Source organism: Hyla sarda, chromosome 6 (genome assembly GCF_029499605.1).
Source record: "Hyla sarda isolate aHylSar1 chromosome 6, aHylSar1.hap1, whole genome shotgun sequence".
Taxonomy (NCBI): domain Eukaryota; kingdom Metazoa; phylum Chordata; class Amphibia; order Anura; family Hylidae; genus Hyla; species Hyla sarda.
In genome coordinates, this window is record NC_079194.1 from 252,044,022 (window position 1) to 252,068,270 (window position 24,249).

Here is a 24,249-nt window from a genome sequence, read left to right on the forward strand (position 1 = left end):
AGGGAGCGGGGAGTCGGCACTGGTATCCGTGGTGTGGTGCTCGCGGACAGGTAATCGTCAGCAATAGGTAAAAGAATCCCGGCACTCACCATAGATGCTTAATCACCTCGAGTGTTTATTGGCACATTAGGCAGAGATGTAGCAAAATAGCGACTCGCAGGATGCGTTTCAGCCAACAGGTGGCCTTCATCAACTGATCTACCTCAACAATGAAAACAGCTGTACTTAAATAGAGGAAGCCATCCCCTTCCGATAGACAGGTGAAGACATGTCAAAGACCGGAAGGTATCTTCATCTTACAATAATATAGTAAAAAAGCAAAACACCAACAGATCATCACATAAAGAACATAGATAATGAAGCAAATATCACAAATATGTCAGGGTATAAGACCTGTACTGAGGCTATATATATATATATATATATATATATATATATATATATATATATAAAAGATATAAATAAAGAAGAGGTTAAAATGTGATAATCAATATGTACATGTTCACAAAATCTGGCTCAATTCTTAGTCCCTGTTGAGACCCCCTGGGTTCTATGGTTTTCAGGCGGTTAATCCAGAATGCCTCTTTCTCCACACAGGGGAGGTAAAAAAAACTACTTAAAAAAGAGGCATTCTGGATTAACCACTTGAAAACCATAGAACCCAGGGGGTCTCAACAGGGACTAAGAATTGAGCCAGATTTTGTGAACATATTGATTATCACGTTTTAACCTTTATTATATCTTCTTTTAGATACACCGCTGAGATTTATGCTCACCTACCTCTGCAAGTTTAGAGCACAGTCAGAATGATTCCTCATGAATCTCTATATAGCCTCAGTACAGGTCTTATACCCTGACATATTTGTGATACTCTGTTCATTTGCTCCATTATCTTAGTTCTTTATGTGATGATCTGTTGGTGTTTTGCTTTTTTTACTATATTATTGTAAGATGAAGATACCTTCCAGTCTTTGACATGTCTTCACCTGTCACCCGGAAGGGGATGGCTTCCTCTATTTAAGTACAGCTGTTTTCATTGTTCAGGTAGATCAGTTGATGAAGGCCACGTGTTGGCCGAAACGCGTCCTGCCAGTCGCTGTTTTCCTACATCTCTGCCTAATGTGTGAATAAACACTCACGGTGATTAAGCATCTATGGTGAGTGCCGGGATTGTTTTACCTATTGCTGATCAGGGAGGTTAGACTGCTACGCTTCCTCCCACCTGGTCACCTATATGACGTCTCCCAACACATGGGGCCTATATGCCCTGTAACAACGTTTCAGGCGACCATGCTCTCCCAGGATGCAGCAGTATGTGTGAAGCATATTTCTATGTTGCAGACATGGAGCAACAAGAGCCTATTCTAGAATTCTCAAGTCTTAGGTCTCCTCTCCATGGGGGAACGAGACTATGCACTGGGGAGACTATGTTTAACACATTTCTTCAATTTTATTAGAAAGTAAAAAAGTTAAATAAAAATGTGCAGCTCAAAAAAGTACCCCCCCCCCCCCCCCCCCAATAATCTCACTTTTGCCCTCTGCCAACCTTGCAAATAGATACTAGGCATTTCTTTGGGATAACACAAGTCTGTATGTGGCTTTTCTTTAAGGAGCAATGTGAAAGCTCTGTTACATCTTTGTAGATGACATCTCCTGATCCCTGGCAGGTGTGGGTGGTGTGCCGTCTGCAGGGAAGCCTTCCGTGAGCCATGTAATTACTGATTTACCATGCATGAGCGTGCCGCCACATGTGCCCGTTTACTTAATCAAATATAGCTGAATTACACCCCTGCTGCCTGGGGCTGTCTGCAGCCATGACTACAACCAATAATTACATTCATGAGCTAAAACCATACAGAATAAAGCACGAACAATCCAGATACATGGTCACATCACGTACAATTCACCATTCCTTACGTTTCACAAAAATCTTATTTAACCCCCTTTTTTCATTCCAAGAGTTCTAACTAATTCTAATATTCATAACTATTTCTCTGTCAACATAGCCATATACCGTATATACTCGAGTATGAGCCAACCCGAACATAAGCCGAGGCACCTAACTTTACTACAAAAAACTGGGAAAACTTATTGACTCGAGTATAAAGCCTAGGGTGGGAAATGCAGCAATAGACTATCAGAGTATTCTGGGTGTAGCAATTTCTAACTTCAAACGGTTTGGGTCAGCTGCATAGGTTGAATCAGGGCATGCTGGGCGTTGTAGATACTAACAACACCCAGCATGCTCTGATACAGTTTATGGATAGCAGGATTGCAATGAGGAAAAAATCCTGGTTTCTTAATCCCCTTCTTCATGTGTGTAAAATGGCTACACATCTGAAGAAGGGGCGTTGCATGCCCAGAAACGTGTTATGTTGTATGGCTAGTAAGGATTGATAATTAATAAATACTTTTTGGTGTGAAACTTCATTGCAACAAGCGGTTTCGTGCCTTAGTAATCCGGGATTTTTTCCTCATTGCAATCCTGCTATCCTTGGCTGTTTTCCGGTGGACCTGTGGATCCAGATCTTGCACCTGGTGGCTGCACCGTTCATTATCATAGTTGAAAGCTCTATAAGCTGTTCCGCCTTTGCTACATAACAGTAACAGGTGAGCGGCCACCTGATGATGTTGAGAAATACTACGCAATGAGAAGCTCTGCTGTCATTTTTACAGATATCTGATACAGCCTATGGCTCTGCAGCTGACCCAAGACTACAACTTCCAGCATGTTGCACTATATAGTATTACAGAATTGGTTATGGTGCAACAAGCTAGGAGTTATAGAGCTATAGGCTGTATCAGGGCCTGCTGGGCATTGCAGTTACTAACTACAATGCCCAGCATGCCCTTATACAGCCTATGCAGCTGGCCCAAACATAAAACTCACGTTGTACCATCGAAATATTTTTAAATCAAACATTTTCGGAAGGCTTGTCACCCCCTTACACTGTGTGGTGGCTGCGGCAGCCTGGAAGTTATCCTATCCTAAGGATAGGCCCTCAATATTTGATCAGCGGGGGTCCAACTCCTGGCACCCCTGACAATCAGATGTTTAAAGGGTCACAATGCTCATGTGCAATAGCCCCACTTTAATAGCAGTGATGCAAGGAACTGAAGAACAGCCCTTGAATGGCACTATACTGCAGTACCTTGCACCCCTGTTACTAATAGTGTGCAAGGACAATCAGAAATTAAAGGGTTACTCTGCCCCTGGGCACCTTATTCCCTATCAAAAGGATAGAGGATAAGATGCCTGATCGCGGAGTTCTGGTTGCTGGGACCCCCAGCAATCTTTTTTGTTCAGAACGCTGGGTTCGGGCGGCTGTGGTCGTGACGTCACAACCATCGGCTGTCCGGGCATGCTGGGAGTTGTAGTTTTGAAACATCTGGAGGTCCGCAGGTTGAAGACCACTGCGGCCTTCGTTATGATCCAGACCCCCCCTTTAGTTTTCTACTCACCTCCCCTCGGTGGGAAGGAAGGGTGAGCTGGTCCGGGCCATCTATGCTGCAGGGAGCGTCAGGTGGGGAGAGTTAGTCGTTCCGGGCTGTACATCTTCACCGGGAGGCCCTCTTCTCCGCGCTTCAGGCCTGCCCCGGACTAGTGACGTTGCCTTGACGACGACGCACAGGGACGTCCGTCCATCCGTGACGTCCCTGCGCATGGACGTCCCTGTGCGTCGTCGTCAAGGCATGCTGGGAGTTGAAGTTTTGCAACATCTGGAGGTCTGCAGGTTGAAGACCACTGATGAAGGGATTGACAGGCGGTGATGATGAAGGGGGGGGGGGGTGATGACAGGGGTGTTAATGACAGGGGTCTGGATGATGACGGGGTCTGGATGATTTCATGGGGGATGATGTATTTCCCACCCTAGGCTTATAGTCGAGTCAATAACTTTTCCTCGGTTTTTGGGGTGAAATTAGGGGCCTCGGCTTATATTCGGGTCGGCTTATACTTGAATATATACGGTAAATCACTGAAGGTGAAGTCCAGCTCAGACTCGGCTCCAATGCAAACATGTGGAAAACACAATTTACTTGCATGGAACATGAAGAGCGTGCTTACACTTGGAGGTATAAGCTGTGTGAGACCATGCACTGCGGGTGGCACTTAGACTTACCGCTTCATGGTGCCACCTGGAACTAGCAGTAAACTACAAGTGCTAGTGGTTGCAGTAGACCTTTCAGACATTAATCTATTGTTGTAGTGGCTTTCTACCCTGACTAACAGTGATACTGATACTGGATCCCTTTATTACCTGCATCCTCACAGAACATATAAAAAGAGGTTTTTCTCATCAGGAAACCACATAATAAAAGAACAGAACACTCCTCCTTAAAGGGGTACTCCGGTGGAAAACTTTTTATTTTTTAATCAACTGGTGCCAGAAAGTTAAACAGATTTGTAAATTACTTCTATTAAATTTTTTTTATCCTTCTAGTACTTAGCTGCTGAATACTACAGAGGAAATTATTTTCTTTTTGGAACACAGAGCTCTCTGCTGACACCACGAGCACAGTGCCTGTCCAGAGTAGGAGAAAATCCCCATAGAAAACATATGCTGCTCTGGACAGTTTCTAAAATGGACAGAGATGTCAGCAGAGAGCACTGTGGTCATGATGTCAGCAGAGAGCTCTGTGTTCCAAAAAGAAAATAATTTCCTCTGTAGTATTCAGCAGCTAATAAGTACTGGAAAGATTAAAGGGTAGCTCCCACCATCCTATTTTTTTTCTGTCCCTGCCTATTGCCAATCTATCCCTAACCCCCTCCCTGCTTTTAATTTTTCTTTTTACTATATTAAAAAAAACTTTTTGTCTGCCTGGTAGTGTGCTCGCTACCAGGCAGACTTCCCCAGCAGGCACCACATCACTGATGCCTGCTGGGGACAACACTTCCGCCCTTAGATAATCTACACAAGGTGCCTCCAGATGTTTCACCACTACAACTCCCAGCTTGCCCTGACATCTATTGGCTGTCAGGGCATACTGGGAGTTGTAGTAGTGAAACTGCTGGAGGCACCCTGTGTAGATAAACTATAAGTTAGTGCCATGCGGCACTACAGCACTAGCCCGTTCCCTCCGTCAAACCCCCCCCCCTCCGGCGCCATACCCAGTGGCCGGGGAGCCAATGCGCTCGCCCCCTCCTGTCTGATTGACAGGCAGGGAGCGAGAGCAGCCTAAATGAAAAAGGACTGATTTCCAGGCCAAAATCTGTCCTTTTTCAGGCGTGACGTCACGCCAGGCTGCAGCCGGCCACTAGGAGGGTGACCCCTAGTGGCCGGTTTTTAAACATAAATTTCACCCTGATAATCCCCCCAAAAAATAATGACAATATATTAGAGATATGTTGTAGTACATAAGTACTACAACATATCAAAAAATAAAGTTGGTGACAGTGCCCATTTAAGATTTTTTTATAGAAGTAAATAGCAAAATTGTCAGCTCACCAGGTCACCGCATGGCAAAAATAATCCTCCAAGTTTAGAAGCAGAAAGCAGGTAGATGCCAGCATGTAAGAAACTTCACCTTTATTTTCATCACATTAAAATCGTAGACATGGAGAGACTTCAATAAGACATGTAAATAAAATCCTTGGAATAAGCGCCAGGCATGATGCGTTTCAGGTCATGTGACCTTTCATCAGATGCATAACGTGATGAAAATAAAGGTGAAGTTTCTTACACGCTGGCATCTACCTGCTTTCTTCTTCTAATTTACAAATCTGTTTAACTTTCTGGCACCAGTTGATAAAAAAAAAAAATTTCCACCGGAGTACCCCTTTAACACATTGGTTGATATAATTGTGCACTTACCTGCTGGTAGTATATATAGGCCAGGATACCTGCCAGAATCTCCAAGATGAAGATGCAGAGCAAGAGGATGAAATACTATAAAAAAAATATATATATTATTATAAGATCATATGATATTTAGAGTCCTAAACGCCGACTCAATGCCTGAGCAATCTGTCTGTTTATACCTTATATCTGTTTTTTTTTAAATCTATACTTCAAGATTTCCTATAAAAATGGCTCCCAAAAAAGGGTTGTCACCCAGCTTTCTTGGGCACCTAAACTGTAAATCTGCTTAGTTATTGAGGGAAACAGGCCCCAATCCTATATTTCTACATAAGGAAACAGATTTGCCATTCAGGTGTCTGGGAATACAACTACAGGGAAATTAATGTAAGCCGGAAGACAGCAATTCAAATAATAATATTTAGAAATCACGCAAAAAATGACAAAAAAAAAAAAATCACACAAACACACACACATACATACTGACACAAAAACACAAATGCAGCCACTTCAAACTAACACACACACACGCACATACTTGAGAAAGCCAGTGTGAGACTACTTTTTCTACTCTGTGGTCTGCTGCATCTATTTTTTCTGTTTGGATTGTGGAACCAGAGGACCGAGGTTCCGGATATGCTGGCACTCCTACACTTTTGCCTTTTTTTTCTGGACGTGCTGCTTTTATTTGGAAGTTATATTATATATTAAAATAAATCTTGCAATTATTCAGTCTAAAATATTCATTGAGCAAATGTGGTAGCTGCCAGTCCACTGCCTCTGTACACAGCCTGCTCTTTCTATAATACAGCAAAGATTGCTGGGGAGGAAACGGAATGCGGAGCCACACCATACTCATTACTACCACTAGGTGGCAGTGTGATGACCTACCACATGTAGCATCTAGAAGAAAGAGTGACTAATAGCAGTGTGTGGGGAGGAGAGGGGGAGACAGATCACATTCCTGACATTACACTGGCATTACACAGACCCCGCTCAGGATACAGACTCGCTCTGTAAACACACTCGCACTTCTATACACCTTACCAAATGCTGCCTGCCACACCACAACTTCATAGCGCTGCTATATTTTATAGATACCCTGCTGCAAAAACTACAAGGTTTTACCAAAGCCATTTATTCATGTTATCTTCTAAAGAGCATTATGAATGAAAAATAATATATGTATATAATAAAATGTATTTTGTGCCCCCTACAATATATAATCTAACCCTTTTATATGCCTATAGATCAGTGTTTCCCAACCATGGAGCCTCCAGCTGTTGTAGTTTTGCAACAGCTGGAGTCACCCTGGTTAGGAAACACTGCTATAGATTATGGTGCTGTAGTTTTGTCCATCTTAGTACTGAAAAACTACAAATCCCATCATGTGAAGACATGCTGACATCCGAGCAGGCTGGGAGTTGTAGTTTTGCAATATCTGGAGGTTCACAGTCTGGAGACCACTGATCTGGGCATTCACTGTAATATAATACTTTGTCGAGTGTCTGGAGTTTATAATATACTTCTAGAAGACAATGCAGGTCACAATGTAATAAGGATGTGCTGTATTTATTGGAGTTTTATATATATATATATATATATATATATATATGCGTGTGTGTATATTTTTGTATACTTTGTATTTGCCACACCAGCGGGCACCCGTGTATTAGGTAGTTGTGCTGGCTATTTTTCTTTTTCTGTTTTTGCTGTGCAAGTTAGGGGGAGTGGCACCCTCTGTGCCACCCCTCCCTCCGTGCCACCCCTCCCTGTTGACAGGATTTTTTTTTTAAATTGATAGTGGATCCTGCATGTCACCCAGTCAGAAGCTATATGCTCAGCAGAGGTGAGTTGATTAAGTGTGTTAGGGTCCCATCCGAAGTGAGGCCACCTCTGCGTGGTGGATGGGGGACACGTTTTGATCAAAAAGTGCACTAAGAGCCTCCATTTTTTGACCAAGAGTGCTGCTGCAACCTTCTTTTTTGTGTATAATATATATATATATATATATATACATACACACCATATTTATCGGCGTATAACACGCACTTTTTAGGCTAAAATTTTTAGCCTAAAGTCTACGTGCGTGTTATACGCAGATACCGCCCCAGGAAAGGCAGGGGGAGAGAGGCAGTCGCTGCCCGCTTCTCTCCCCCTGCCTTCCCTGGGGTCTAGAGCCCTGCTGCCGGCCCTTCTCACCCCCTGGCTTTCGGCGCCGCTGCCCGTTCTGTCCCCCTGAGTATCGATAGCCAGGGGGAGAGAAGGGGCAGGGGCACCCATTGCCGGCGCCGCTGCCCCGTTGCCTCCCCCCATCCCCGGTGGCATAATTACCTGGGTCGGGTCCGCGCTGCTGTAGGCCTCCGGCGTGCGTCCCCTTCGTCGTTGCTATGTGCTGCGCGGTGCATGACGTCAGTGCGGCGCGCCGTGCATAGCAACGACGCAGGGGACGCACGCCGGAGGCCTGGAGCAGCGCGGACCCGACCCAGGTAATTATGCCACCGGGGATGGGGGGAGGCAACAGGGCAGCGGCCCCTTCTCTCCCCCTGGCTGTCGGCGCCGCTTCTCTCCCCCTGGCTATCGGCGCCAGACCCCAGGAAAGGCAGGGGGAGAGAAGCGGGCAGCGACGGCCTCTCTCCCCCTGCCTTTCCTGGGGATGTATCGGGGTATACACACGCACACACCCTCATTTTACCATGGATATTTAGGTAAAAAACTTTTTTTACCCAAATATCCTTGGTAAAATGAGGGTGCGTGTTATAGGCCGGTGCGTGGTATACCCCGATAAATACGGTGTATATATATATATATATATATATATATATATATATATATACACACACACACACACACACACACACCTGTGGTGGCCCCAACATACGATAATTTCAACATACGATGGCCTCTCAGAAGCCATCGCATGTTCAAGGCAGCATCAACATACGATGCTTTTGTATGTCGGGGCCATCGCATAAACGGCTATCCGGCAGCGATGACTGCTTCAGCTGCCACCGGATAGCCGTTTACGGTGCCCCGTGTGGTCCGGTGATGGTCACTGACCTGTCCCCGACGTTCCGGACCGTCCTCTTCGGGCTCCGCTGCATCCCTCTCCTTCGTCGTCATCACGTCGCCGCGCACGCCATCCCGGGGACGCAGCGACAGCGATGGAGAGTGACATCCAGGGCAGCTGTGATGGTCCTGAGTGACAGGGACACCCAGGGGACGCGGTGACAGCGATGGAGGGCGACATCCAGGGCAGCTGTGACGGTCCGGAGTGGCGGGGACAGGTCAGTATAACTTCCTATACTTTACATTGCACGGATCCCTCAACATAGGATGGTTTCAACTAACGATGGTCCATTTGGAACGGATTACCATCGTATGTTGAGGGACCACTGTATTAGTTTGCACTGCCCAGTAATAGTTTCTGGTAACGATTTCCTTTTTTAAAGAACTGCTGATACTTAGGAACTTATTACACAGGACTATTATGTGCCTAAGAGGCCAATACGACCCTAAGTAAACGGGCCAGATATCGGATGATTGTATCATTTTCATTTGTCAAGAAACCATTGCTCTTCAGCTGCACATCTCCCTATGTAAAAAGAGATATGCAGCCTAATGGGCTCAACTAAACTAGTGCCAATCTGCCGGAACGGAGGGTGATCAGCGCATGTACAGAACTAAAACTCCATCTACAATTCACAGAAGTACAACTACTCACCACTTTCAGCAAACTTTTTCTTTCCTTAAAGGTTGCACAGCATCCGAGGAAGCCAGTTACCATGACAACAGCCCCAGCAATGACGAGGATGTATGCAGTGGCGGCGTACATGCTGGATGGTAACAGGCTGATGTAGTCACTTTTCTGCACCAGTGTCCATATTCCTACAGCCATGACGGCAAGGCCTGCCAGCTGTTAAAAATTAAAATAAAAAATAGAAATGAAGAAACTATTATACGAAAATATCAAATATAATTATCACGTTACACAAAGCTTTTTCCAATCATGGCCGATGGTATTAAGGTGCTGATGGTATATCTCCTGGTTTATCCTGATTACTTTGCCCATACACATGCACTGTGCGTTCATGTGAGGGGGGGGAGAGCCACTGCCAGACACGTCTGGTAAAAACTTATCTGTTGAAGGAACAAAAGGATCTTCAACATAACCGATCCTTATTTTCCTCCCAACATGATCACTCTGGGGAATCAAGAGGCCCATACGTAGGATAGTCACTCCCACCAAAATGTTAAAGGTCCAGCTGACTTTTCTTTAAAGCGTACCCGTCAGATCCAACAACATTTTTTTTAATATGTCACTCAGTACCTAATCTTGACCATGTACATCAAATTTTTTTGTGTCTAGCACCTCTATCTTTTTTTTATTACACTTTTAATTTCGCTCACTAGTCTGAATTCCTCTCAAAGGGAGGGGCATGGCCTCACTGTGCAGGTCTCCGCCCCCTCCCTCAGTATGCTATCTGCTCTTATCTCCCCTAGCATTAGCAAAACTAAAACTCCCAACATTTCCTCACTGACAGTAGCGGGACACAAGATGACAGTGGAAGGATTTTTTCTCCAGCCGTGAGCCCTGCTCTCACAGCTGTCAATCAAGGAAGTGTGTCCATGACATAGGTGATGACGCATGGACACAGCAGGACTAGTATGTGTCCAAGCAGGCAGGGGGGGCAGTTGTTTGACTGGCTTTTTCAGTATGAAATACTGAACATTTTCTAATGAAAGTAATTGTAAAACCTATTGGTTATACATGCTTTACAACATATCAAAAGTTTTTGTATCTGACAGTGCCCATTTAACGTGTATGGCGGGCTTCAGCTTCAAGTCTCTACAGTCTGTAGTGAGAACAATGCAAGTTGTCATATAGAAGACTGGTCTACAAGCAACAAATAGGGAGCCGCACCTCTGCACATATTATGACGCCCATGCTAAGACTGGCATAGTCACTTACCCAGAAAAAGAAATTAAAAGTGAAGAGCAGGTACTTCAGACATATTGTCCCACAGGTCTCTTTCTTCTCATTGTACTCGCCGCCCATGGTGAATCTGAAAGACACAAATGATTATAAGAAATACTGCGGCCTGGGAAGTCCTTGATCGCTGTGCACCCTTCACTAGGTCTACAAGAGGGTTGTGGAGTCACTAATTCATTGTAGCCTATACAGATTCTAAAGAGAGTGGAATTAAAGGGATACTCTGGTGGAAAACATATTTTTTTTTTTAGGTCTTTTTAAAGGGGTTATGCAGGAAAAAACTTTTTTTTATATATATCAACTGGCTCCAGAAAATTAAACAGATTTGTAAATTACTTTTACTATTAAAAAATCTTAATTCTTTCAGTACTTATGAGCTTCTGAAGTTAAGGTTGTTCTTTTCTGTCTAAGTGCTCTCTGATGACACGTGTCTCGGGAAACGCCCAGTTTAGAAGCAAATCCCCATAGCAAACATCTGCTATACTAGGCGTTTCCTGAGACAAGTGTAATCAGAGAGCACTTAGACAGAAAAGAACAACCTTAACTTCAGAAGCTTATAAGTACTGAAAGGATTAAGATTTTTTAATAGAAGTCATTTACAAATCTGTTTAACTTTCTGGAGCCAATCGATATATAAAAAAAAAAAAGTTTTTTTCCTGGAATACCCCTTTAAGTCAACTGGCTTCAGAAAGTTAAACAGATTAGTATATTGCTTCTATTAAAAAACGTTAATCCTTTCAGTGGTTAGTAGCAGCTGTATACTTCAGAGGAAATTCTTTTCTTTTTGGATTTCTTTTCTGTCTGACCACAGTGCTCTCTACTGACACCTCTGTCCAGAGTATGAGAAAATCCCCATAGCAAACCTCTACTGCTCTGGACAGTTCCTAACATGGACAGAGGTGTCAGCAGAGAGCACTGTGGACAGACAGAAAAGAAATTCAAAAAGAAAATAACTTTCTCTGTAGTATACAGCAGCTGATAAGTACTGGAAGGATTAAGATTTTTTAATAGAAGATTTTTTAATAGAATAGATTTTTTTTAAAGATTTTTTAAGTGGCAGAATAAGAAAAAAATCGAGTGATAGAAGAACAGACTTATATATCCTGCAATATATACCAGCAAAAAGGCAAAGTGAATAAGGCCTAAGCTAAAAGGAACTAATTCAGAAGCTGGGTTGGTGCCAGGTAAGGTTGCCACCTGGCTGGTGTTTTACCGGCACAGCCGGCATTTTGGCCACCTTGCCAGTATTTTTATATTAAAACTTCCGGCAATGCAATGGCCGGTATTTATCCAACCAATTCTCCAAATCCCAGAATGTTGCACCATAACCTATACGAGGGTTTCCCAACCAGAGCACCTCCAGCTGTTGCAAAACTACAACTACCAGCATGCCCGGACAGCCAACGGCTGTCCGGGCATGCTGGGAGTTGTAGTTTTGCAACAGCTGGAGGCACCCCTGGTTGGAAAACACTGACCTATACTATTTTCTACTAAATAGTCCAACATGCTGGGAGTTGTAGTTTTCATTTGGGGCAGCTGCTGAACCACAGGCTGTATCAGGGCATGCTGGGAGTTGTAGTTAGTAACTTACTGCAACTCCCAAATTGAGTCACATAAAAAGTCACATAAAAACAAAAATGGTAGTTAAAAACTGCAGATCGGGGAGCAAAAAAATGAGCCCTCATACAGGCCCGTATAAGGAGGAATAAAAAAAGTCACAGGGGTCAGAATAGGACAAAATTTCCCCTGCATGAGTATCACGTGATGTCACGCATATATAATTATGCAAATTAGCATGGCCGGTATTTTTTTTTGCAAGAAAGGTGGCAACCCTAGTGCCAGCCAACAAATAGTGGATTTCTTCAATGTTAGATTGGGCAAGACATTGTAGTCATCGTGGCCCACCCAAATTTCCCATACAGAGCTATAGGAACTTCAATTAATGAAGTTCCTAATAATTAATCAATTAAATAAATGAATGACTCTTCTAACCGGAACTATGAATGGTCTGAGTCACTACTACAGCCGCCCTGATCCATATAACAATAAGACAGTAGCACGTGGTCTCCTCACCCACAGAATAACTCATTTATATCCCTAATCCAATAAAAAGGACAATATAGAAGAAATCTAACAGAACAGTAAGGCTTAACACAAATGTGTGTGTGGATCAAGTCTTTGGCAGCTGAGAACTAAGAGCTTCTTTTCTGTACCAGATGAGGGGTACTGTAAATGGGCAAGAAAGGATGTATTTACAGTATTTCTCACAGAAAAGGATTGCAGTAACACATGTTTTGCTATACACATGTTTATTACCTTTGTGTGTATTGGAACTAAACCAAAATAGAGAGGAAAACAAAAGCAAATTGGACATAATGTCACACCAAACTCCAAAAATGGTCTGGACAAAATTATTGGCACCCTTTCAAAATTGTGGAAAAATAAGATGGTTTCAAGCATGTGATGCTTCTTTAAACTCACCTGGGGCAAGTAACAGGAGTGGGTAATATAAAAATCACACCTGAAAGCAGATAAAAAGGAGAGAAGTTCACTTCATATTTTCATTGTGTGTCTCTGTCTGTGTGTGCCATACTATGCATGGACAAAAGAAAGAGGAGGAGAGAACTATCTAAGGACTTGTGAAACAAAATTGTGGAAAAATATCAACAATCTCAAGGTTACAAGTCCATCTCCAGAGATCTAGATTTGCCTTTGTCCACAGTGCGCAACATTATCAAGAAGTTTTCAACCCATGGCACTGTAGTTAATTTCCCTGGGCATGGACGGAAGAGAAAAATTGATGAAAAGGTGTCAACGCAGGATAGTCCGGATGGTGGATAAGCAGCCCCAAACAAGTTCCAAAGATATTCAAGCTGTCCTGCAGGCTCAGGGAGCATCAGTGTCAGTGCAAACTATCCGTCAGCATTTAAATGAAATGAAACGCTATGGCAGGAGACCCAGGAGGACCCCACTGCTGACACAGAGACATAAAAAAATCAAGACTACATTTTGCCAAAATTAACTTGATTAAGCCAAAATCCTTCTGGGAAAACTTGTGGACAGATGAGACCAAGATAGAGCTTTTTGGTAAAGCACATCATTCTACTGTTTACCAAAAACGGAATGAGGCCCATAAAGAAAAGAACACAGTACCTACAGTGAAATATGGTGAAGGTTCAATGATGTTTTGGGGTTGTTTTGGGTGCCTTGAATGTGTGCAAGACATCATGAAATCTGAGGATTACTAATGGATTTTGGGTCGCACTGTACAGCCCAGTGTCAGAAAGCTGGGTTTGCGTCCAAGATCTTGGGTCTTCCAACAGGACAATGACCCCAAACATACATCAAAAAGCCCTCAGAAATGGATGGCAACAAAGCTCTGGAGAGTTCTGAAGTGGCAGCAATGAGTCCAGATCCCATTGAACATCTGTGGAGAGATCTTAAAATTACTGTTGGGAAAAGGTGCCTTCCAATAAGAGAGACCTGGAGCAGTTTGCAAAGGAAGAGTGGTCCAACATCCGGCTGAGAGGTGTAAGAAGCTTATTGATGGTTATAGGAAGCGACTGATTTCAGTTATTTTTTCCAAAGGGTGTGCAACCAAATATTAAGTTAAGGGTGTCAATAATTTTGTCCAGCCCATTTTTGGAGTGTGGTCTGACATTATGTCAAATTTGTTTTTTTCCCCTCCCTTTTTTGGTTTAGTTTCAATATACACACAGGGAATAAACATGTGTATACAGGGGTGTGGAAAATAAAAAAAAAACTACTTGTCCAAGGGACTAAAGCGGAACACAATCTACTTGTCCCTCAAGAAAATCCACTTGTCCTGGTAGATGAAATAATTTCAACCAAAATAGTCTGATCCCCCCCCCCCCCCCCACTAGACCACCAGGGATGGATATAAGATTCCTTTAGACATTGCTGACAGCGCTGATCTAATGGTTTAGTAGGTGATCGCAGTATGTCAGGATATTAGCGGAGGGAGAGCTGTTGCTCCTCTTACGCCCGAGGCAACCACAGAAAAGTCTAGATATAACTTTTTGATCACCTTATAAAACATTTCTAATATGAAGTGACCAAAAATGAGCAATTCTGGACTATTATTTACATTTACACCGTTCACCGTACGGTTTAATTAACATCATATTTTAATAGTCTGGACATTTCCACATGCAGCGATACCACTTATGTTTATTTTTGTACATTATTTTTTTTTAAGAAAATTGGAAACTTTTATTAGGAAAGGGGCTTATTCACATGTATTCGCACTTTTTAAAATATTTTAATCACTATTTTTCAGTCTCAATAGGAACTTATGTGTTACTGGGGGGGGGGGGGGGGGGGGGGGGTTCTGCTTCTCCAGTTTATATGGTGCATTTTGTGTCAGAAAATGCTGGAAGTTGCATTTAGTTAGTAGATAACTACAACTCCCAGCATGCCCTGATACAGCCTATGGTTGTGTGGGTGTTGCAGCATGTTGCACTGTATAGTAGTACAGTTAAGGTTATTGTGGGACATGCTGGGAGTTGTAGTTTTGGTTCGTGTCAGCTGCAGAGCCATAGTCTGTGTCAAGGAATACTGGGAATTACAGTTAGTAACTACAACACCCAGCATGCCCTGATGCAGCCTATAGCTCTGCAGCTGACCCGAACCAAAACTACAACTCCCAGCATGTTGCACTTTATAGTTCTACAGTTTAGGTTATGGTCCAACATGCTGGGAGTTGTAGTTTTGGTTCAGGCGTGTTTGTCTGCATCCGTGGGGCTCTTGGTTGGCGGGTGAGTATGAAGGGGGGGGGGGGGATTCTGGGCGTGCAATTTAGTGCGGGTGCCACTAAAAATTAATAAAATTAGATGGTACAACTGCCCTAATGCCCGACGTGACAGTCCGCTCCTATACAAAACATTCATGCATACACATATCATACATACACCAGCCACTGCCCCCATATACATACACACCCCCCGCCACTGCCCCCCCACACATCATACATTACATACACACATACACTCACACCATACATATACACCATACATATGCACACATCATACATACACCTGCCGCTGCCCACCCCACATCATACATCACATACACACATCACACTTAGACATTATACACACATCATACATTACATACACATCACACATAGACATCATACACACATCACACATACACTCACACCATACATATCCACCAGTGTTTCCCAACCAGGGTGCCTCCAGCTGTTGCAAAACTACAACTCCCAGCATGCCCAGGGCTGGAGGCACCCTGGTTGGGAAACACTGATATACACCATACATATTCACACATCATACATACACCTGCCGCTGCCCCCCATCATACATTACATACACACATCACACATACACTCACACCATACATATACAACCACCCTTCCTGCCGCCGCCTATATTCTCGGCCTCCTCACCTGAGCCGCCATCAGAGCTGTAGTCACCGCCGGTGTGAGGTGAGATTTCCATCCTCTCCCTCATCCCCCCTGCCCGCGCCCGCTCTGTGTTTTCCCCGTGCAAACAAGCAACCTCCCCGTGGTGGATTAGGTCCTGTGGAGACAGAGCAGGGGGAGGGGGAGGGATAGAGCTGTGTGCGGGGGATGGAGCTGTGCACGGAGCTGTCTACATCCTCTCTCTCCCCTGCTGTGTCTTCTGAGCTCCGTCCTCAATCCTCCGGGAGGGGAGATAAGGGGGCTCTGCAGTCAGCTGGAGGCTGCCGCCCCCTCCATACACTCTGAGCCCCGGTGTGAGGTACAGACTGCGCCTCACACCGACATTAAAGAAAAATAAGGGGGAAGGAAGTCTGTCTGTCCCTGCTAGCCCGATACAGGGCTAAATCTATAAACAATTCACCTGCCCGAAGCCCAAAACTACTTGTCCCGGGCGTCGGGCTATAGGATTTCTACATCCCTGTGTGTATAGCAAAACATGTGTTACTGCAATCCTTTTCTGTGAGAAATACTTCATTTTCTTGAAAGATTTCAGGGGTGCCAACACTTATGGCCATGACTGTATCTACACAACCATAAAGAGTTAAAGTGTTTCTGCAGTTTAAGGTGACTTTTTAGGATAAGCTGTCAAGTGTGTACATAAGGAGAAGCAGCACTATTTCAGACTACATTATATAACTTTTATATGAACATCTGCAAGGAGTTTGTAGGTTCTCCCCGCGTTTGCTTGGGTTTCCTCTGGGTACTCTGGTTTTTATCCCACATTCCAAAACATACTGGGAATTATGATTTTGAGCCCTAATGGGGACAGGGACCAATTTAAGTGAACAGTGCAAAGTGCTGATTTCAGTTTTCCATCTTTAATCTCTGATGTCCCTGAGCTGGTAGGTGAAGATTAGCAGCAATGATGTCTCCTATACACATAGAAGAGGGGATCCAGCTCCCTATAACTCTATCACACAGCCTTTAAAGCAGCATCAGCATAGAGGACATTATAAAGCAGTAATGAGTGTTATAATCTGTAAATACAGTCTGTTTGCAGCATTTGTCTGCTTTTGGCTCTCTCCATCTATTTTCCCTCTCCATAGACATGTATGGGCAGAATATAATCTTATCCCCCTTATCACTGAGCTGCTAGCCCGCACTTTTTCTCTAATAAGGTATATTACAGATGTTTTAACATTCCCTTTTACAATTGATTAATGCACATTTTCTTAAAACTACAGGACAAACTAAACTCTGCTACATGTATAAGCAAGAACAGAATGCAAAGACCTTCATATGGGTCCTCTGCCAATGTAGACATGATTTAGTAGGCAGTAAAACTGCATATAGAGGGCAGATAGATACCATGCTGGTGTGTTTACTACTTCATTTGGCTACCCATAATTTTCTGCGGCATGGAGTCTGTCCACAAATGTTACATGTTGACTGTAGTCATAACTTATGAGATACTTACATTGTATTCTGAGATTGATGCCTAGAGTTTCATACTGGCTTTCCAGCTGAAAGAAATGACGGGAGTTGTAGGTTTGTAACAGCTGGAGGGACACAGATTGGGAATCTCTGGCCTAGAGTAGCATTCTGTGTATAGCACGGAGGAATTTGGCTTTCTGATGGGTAAAGATTGTCTCACAATCCATTGTCCTCCCCCCGTCCCTGGCATTCAATATCCCCCAGAGAATTTATACAATGTGAACATTTCTTGGGGAACAAAGCCTGTTGTGCTTGCCCTTCTATGCTGACATATAATTGGAAAGGCAACTTTGGCACATAGAGACTGGCATACAGAAAAAGAATTGTTGAGGGCACAGAGGACCATGGTGCATTACTGTATAACAATGTGCTCCCTATTCAATGCTGCCAACTTGGAAAATGGGACAAAACTGGCATTATGTTGACATACAATGAAACATATACATCATTCTTACCTAGATACAGTGATAGCTGTAAATGTTGGCACCCCTGAATTTTTTCTAGAAAATGAAGTATTTCTCACAGAAAAGGATTGCAGTAACACATGTTTTGTTATACACATGTTTATTCCCTTTCTATGTATTGAAACTAAACCAAAAAAGGGAGGAAAAACAGCAAATTTGACATAATGTCACACCAAACTCCAAAAATGGTCTGGACAAAATTATTGGCGCCCTTAACTTAATATTTGGTTGCACACCGTTTGGAATAAAATACTGAAATCAGTGGCTTCCTATAACCATCAATAAGCTTCTTACACCTCTCAGCCGGGATGTTGGACCACTCTTCCTTTGCAAACTGCTCCAGGTCTTTCTTATTGGAAGGCGCCTTTTCCTAACAGAAATTCTAAGATCTCCCCACAGGTGTTCAGTGGGATTTAGATCTGGACTCATTGCTGCCACTTCAGAACTCTCCAGCTGTTTGTTGCCATCCATTTCTGGGGGCTTTTTGACGTATGTTTGGGGTCATTGTCCTGCTGGAAGACCCAAGATCTCGGACGCAAACCCAGCTTTCTGACACTGGGCTGTACAGTGTGACCCAAAATCCGTTGGTAATCCTCAGATTTCAGGATGCTTTGCACACATTCAAGGCACCCAGTGCCAGAGGCAGCAAAACAACCCCAAAACATCATTGAACCTCCTCCATATTTCACTGTAGATACTGTGTTCTTTTCTTTGTAGGCCTCATTCTGTTTTCGATAACTAGTAGAATGATGTGCTTTACCAAAAAGTTCTATCTTGGTCTCATCTGTCCACAAGACGTTTTCCCAGAAGGATTTTGGCTTTCTCAAGTTCATTTTGGCCAAATGTAATCTCGCTTTTTTATGTCTCTGTGTCAGCAGTTGGGTCCTCCTGGGTCTCCTCCATAGCGTTTCATTTCATTTAAATGTCGACAGATAGTTTGCGCTGCAGGACAGCTTGAATATCTTTGGAACTTGTTTGGGGCTGCTTATCCACCATCCAGACTATCCTGCGTTGACACCTTTCATAAATTTTTCTCTTCCGTCCACGCTAAGGGAGATTAGCTACAGTGCCATGGGTTGCTAACTTATTGATAATGTTGCGCACTGTGGACAAAGGCAAATCTAGATCTCCGGAGATGGACTTGTAACCTTGAGATTGTTGAGATTTTTCCACAATTTTGGTTCTCAAGTCCTCAGACAGTTCTCTTCTCCTCTTTCTGTTGTCCATGCTTAGTGTGGCACACACAGACACACAATGCAAGTGAACTTCTCTCCATTTTATCTGCTTTCTGGTGTGATTTTTATATTGCCCCCACCTGTTACTTGCCCTAGGTGAGTTCAAAGGAGCATCACCTGCTTGAAACAATCTTATTTTTCCACAATTTTGAAAGGTGGCAATAATTTTGTCCAGCCCATTTTTGGAGTTTGGTGCGACATTATGTCCAATTTGCTTTTTTTCCTCCCTTTTTTGGTTTAGTTCCAATACACACAAAGGAAATAAACATGTGTATAGCAAAACACGTGTTACTGCAATCCTTTTCTGTGAGAAATTCTTCATTTTCTAGAAAAATTTCAGGGGTGCCAACATTTACGGCCATGAATGTATACCCACATTATAATGTAAGGCAAGAATATGATAGGCATGATAAAGGGGTTGGCACACCCAAAAGGGGCCCAGTTCAGTGAAATGGCACGCCCAAAATTGACACATTTGAGGAATGGATCAATGCTGTGTATGTGTTCACACCCATCTGGCAGATTGTCGTCTATGCAAAAAGAATCTGCATTGACAGACCTTGATGTATATGTGCTACCCTCCAAGGATCAATAAGAACTGATCCAATATTCCATGCCCAGAATACTCAATAGAGCTTCTATGGGTACATAATACTGTGCCACGTGCCAGACCACTGGGCAGCATTGTGCATGCTGGGTCATGTAGTTTAGTTACAGCTAGACTTTCCTTAACTGGGGTAACTATACATTTCACAGCCTTAGGGCCAAGGCCAGAGCGGCCCTGTAAATGAGCACCAAACTTGTAGATCGGCACTCGTTCGCATAGCCCAGTGTTTCCCAACCAGGGTGCCTCCAGCTGTTGCAAAACTACAACTCCCAGCATGCCCGGACAGCCAACAGCTGTCCAGGCATGCTGGGTGTTGTAGTTTTTCAACAGCTGGAGGCACCCTGGTTAGGAAACACTGGCATAGCCTATCAATTGCCAGATCCTTTGTACAACTCAGATGGTCCCATACACTTACAAAGCAGTCTCAGTCACAAGATCTAGAATTTACCTGCGTTACCCCCAAAAAACTGATGGAAAATAAAGTGACGAGCACCGTCACTGGGCTGAAGTCGCCCTTAGGTAATGGTCACTTACCATGAGCGAATAAAAAATTTCCATGTAGACCCAACAAGTGGGTTGCCAAGGTGAGAAGAACGAGCTGCTGAGCCCGGGTCCCAGGAGAAGGAGTGAACCAATCCCGATGGAAGACTGTGATATTTTCAAAACACGAAATGGTTTATTTGAGCATAAAACAATAAAAGTACATACATGACGCGTTTCAGGTGAGCCACCCCCTTCCTCAGATCAGTGTCTGAACTGAGGAAGGGGGTGGCTCCCCCGAAACACGTCATGTCTGTACTTTTATTGTTTTATGCTCAAACCATTTCGTGTTTTGAAAATATCCCCAGCTTGGAATTTGCTTTTCATCAAACCAGGAGCACCATTTCAAGGGTCGTTTTTCTTCTCTGCATTATGATATAGAATTGGGATAGAATGCTTAGCACTCTTATCTCCCAGCTCATTCTAGTCTCCTTGAAATGTCAAACATTTTTAGAGCGACAGTGCCCATTTAAAAATAAAAATCCCTTTCACCACTGTATTATACTTTGAAAACAGCAAATGGTGTAGCATGGATAGAGGAGTGCCATGTGTGTAACCTATGTACGTGTATTTTCTGTCACATTATCCAACGATCTATTTCTGCACAGACGCTTTCCATTGTGAGGCCAAGAAAGAAAATAACTTGGGCATAAGAGAGGCAAAAATAAGAAGTGCAGCACAGGAGCTCGTGTGTGCTGGGAATAGCAATAAAATACAGAAATAGAGAAGGACCCTCACGCAGTCAATATGTGTAACCAGGGCTCAGGTCCTGCAGGAATGCATGGGAACGGAGTTCCTGCACTTTTTCCACAGCAGGAACACTGTTCCCATTAGCAGGAGTCCTGCAGGACCAGCCCTTGAGCGGTAATCTTGGGTGAGTTCCCACACTTTTTTTCCCAGGATTTGACCCCTGTGTGTAAGTAACATACTGCCATCAGTGTCCGCACTTTTCTAGAGGAGCTTAGAAAATCAACATTACTTGTGTAGACAAGTAGGTGACAACTATTATGCGCACCATCAAAGTACCTACTAAGCATGTACTTCAGTCATGGATGCAGTGAAAATGCGGAGATTCTGCTTTACATTAGATTTCCAAGTTATTATCAAAACTGCAAAGTCAGGATGGAAACTGGGCACGTAAAAATAGCATAATGTTACTTTTACTTTTCTCCTGGGACCGCCTTCTCCAAGCAGAATTATTAAGGAGCTGGGTTCTCAAGTAGATTATTTTCAGTTTCTTTTTCTTCTTTTAGGGCAGGGTCACACGGGGCACATCCGTAGCGTATTTCTGGCTGTAGATGCGCCAATGGCAGTCACAGAGGGACTGCATAACAAGCTCCCAGCCGGGAAGCTCTGTGTGTCTGCTCATAGCTGCGGATTTCTACAGCTCGCTCTGCAGTCCCTCTTTGACTGCCGTCAGCGCATCCGCAGCGTGAAATATGCTGCGGATGCGCCTCGTGTGACCCTGCCCTTATTAAAAAATAACTTATTTTGCATTTTAGCAAGCATAACACAAAACATAATAAAACTTGGGGCAGAAACAACAGCAAAAGCCCAGGTAGGGAAATACATAGAAGAACATGGCACAAAAAAGTAACCACCAACCAAAATGACAGAAAAAACAACATAATGTTGAATCCCAGATATCAAGGGTGGTATAGGGTAAATACACAGGCATGTACTGAGTAACCCCCCCCCAGAGAAGAACTGGCCCCACAACAAGCACATACATACACCTTTCATTTCCCAGAAATCCCCCCCCCCCCCCCCCCAATCAGCATAGGAGAAGCCTAAGGAACATTACTTACCAAACTTCTTAGGGCATTTTCTACTGAGGTACAGAGTCTGGTACAACAGAACATATTTATTGACCAGATTGTTCCAGTGAGAAAGAGGGGGGGGGGGGGGTAGTAGTGACTTTCATGATGACCACCTTACGGGCGCATGATATTAAAAATCAAGAGACGCCTGTGAGGACCTGACACCACCCCATTGATAAGACCCAACAGGCAAATCTCAAGAACCAGGAGGAATGGGGAGTCTAAGTGGTCTAAGCTGCATTACCTCCCTCCAAAATGGGGCAACACACGTACAATTCCACACTGCAGGAAAAAAAAGTACCCTCCTCCCCCTTACACCCGAAACAAGGATCCAAAGGAGATACCTGTATTTGATGCCTGGTCTGTCAATTTTTATGTGATTTTTGCCACAATGTTCATTTTTAGCAGCATACAAAAGGAGTGTTGGCTCCAGATTTTTTCAGGTTGCACTATGCCACGAGACATTACATCACTAGTCAGATGCTGGAAGGAAGCATGGCAGTGCTTTAATGGGTGGACCAACCACTGGGTGAGAGGAAGATCATTCTACACAGGGCTACAGGGAATTGTAGTTTACAGCACAGCATGCTAGAAAGGGAGCTCAGGTGTGCTGCAATGACATGTGTGGCAGTGAGAAAAGCGACCTCACACTAACAAGGGATCCTGGGACTTGTAGTTGGAGGGAGGGAACTCCAACAGGAAATAGCCATTTCATAAAAACAAAACAGCCATTTAACCCAAAGACAAGCATGTCTGTTACTGTCTGGCAGGTAAGTACTAAAGTCACCTTATAGTGGATAACCACCAGGATGCCTCCAAGTGTTGCAAAACTACAACTCCCAGCATGCCTGGACAGCCTTTGGCTGTCCGGGCATGCTGGGAGTTGTAGTTTTGTAGCAGATAAAGGCACCCTTGTTAGGAAACAATGCCTTAAAGGAGTAGTCCAGTGGTGAACAACTTATCCCCTATCCTAAGGATAGGGGATAAGTTGCAGATCGCGGGGGGTCTGACCGCTGGGGCCCCCTGCAATCTCCTGTACGGAGCCCCGACAGCCCGCGGGAAGGGGGCGTGTCGACCTCCGCACGAAGCGGCGGCCAACACGCCCCCTCAATACAACTCGACACCCGCTATCTGGCTGGAGAGCAAGGCCCCCTATCCTTAGGATAGGGGATAAGTTTTTCACCACTGGACTACCCCTTTAAGGAGACTGCAATGCAGTGAAACATGCGACAAACACTGCCAGGGCACTGACATAAGGATCAGGCATGTTCCTTGATCTGCTGGGAGATGAACAGATTCGCTAGCACAGTTTAGTCACTTGCAGTTTTTTTGACAGCCCTTTCAGATAGATGGGACCCGTGTGACTTCACCATAAAGAATCCACTACTGTAGGACTCGCTTTGTGTACTTTCTGATGAGAGGAGTAACAGGAGGCATTACTAGTCCTCAGGTTATGGTCTCTATCCGCCACACCCACCTGACCTCACGACTTTTCCTGAGTAGTCATGCCGCCTGCAGATAATATCTCGGCTCCTGGCTACGTCTGGCTGCTTTCCCGGCATGCTGACACTTAAGAACCTAAGCTACATGGGCTTTTTATGAGAAGTATTTTCTGAATAAACATACCATGAAATATATATTTATGGCCATTTTATGCCTGAGTTGGACACAACAGGCGACATTTCGGCACACTTTCGCACTGATCCGGCATTCATAACATGTTGGGAGATCTCCATGGGGTGCAGAAGTAAAGAAGCGTTGTCCCAGAAGAAGGTCCTTATTCACACAACATTTCCGGGCAGCTAAGACTGCTGGGAAGTGCACCGTTTCCATAGATGCCAATGCATTTCCGTTC

General features: G+C 44.0%; 1 protein-coding gene across 2 annotated transcripts in view; it reads right to left on the reverse strand.

Moving 5' to 3' along the window:
- CD151 (CD151 molecule (Raph blood group)) overlaps window positions 1-24,249 on the reverse strand; it is a 78,662-nt gene that overhangs the window by 19,967 nt on the left and 34,446 nt on the right. For both annotated transcript variants that reach the window (XM_056526921.1, XM_056526923.1), the window contains exons 2-4: window positions 10,771-10,864; window positions 9,523-9,714; window positions 5,814-5,888 (exon numbers count right to left, since the gene is read on the reverse strand). In XM_056526921.1, coding sequence (XP_056382896.1) covers window positions 5,814-5,888; window positions 9,523-9,714; window positions 10,771-10,857 — 354 coding nt within the window. In that variant the 5' untranslated portion in view covers window positions 10,858-10,864. The remainder of the gene's footprint in view (window positions 1-5,813; window positions 5,889-9,522; window positions 9,715-10,770; window positions 10,865-24,249) is intronic.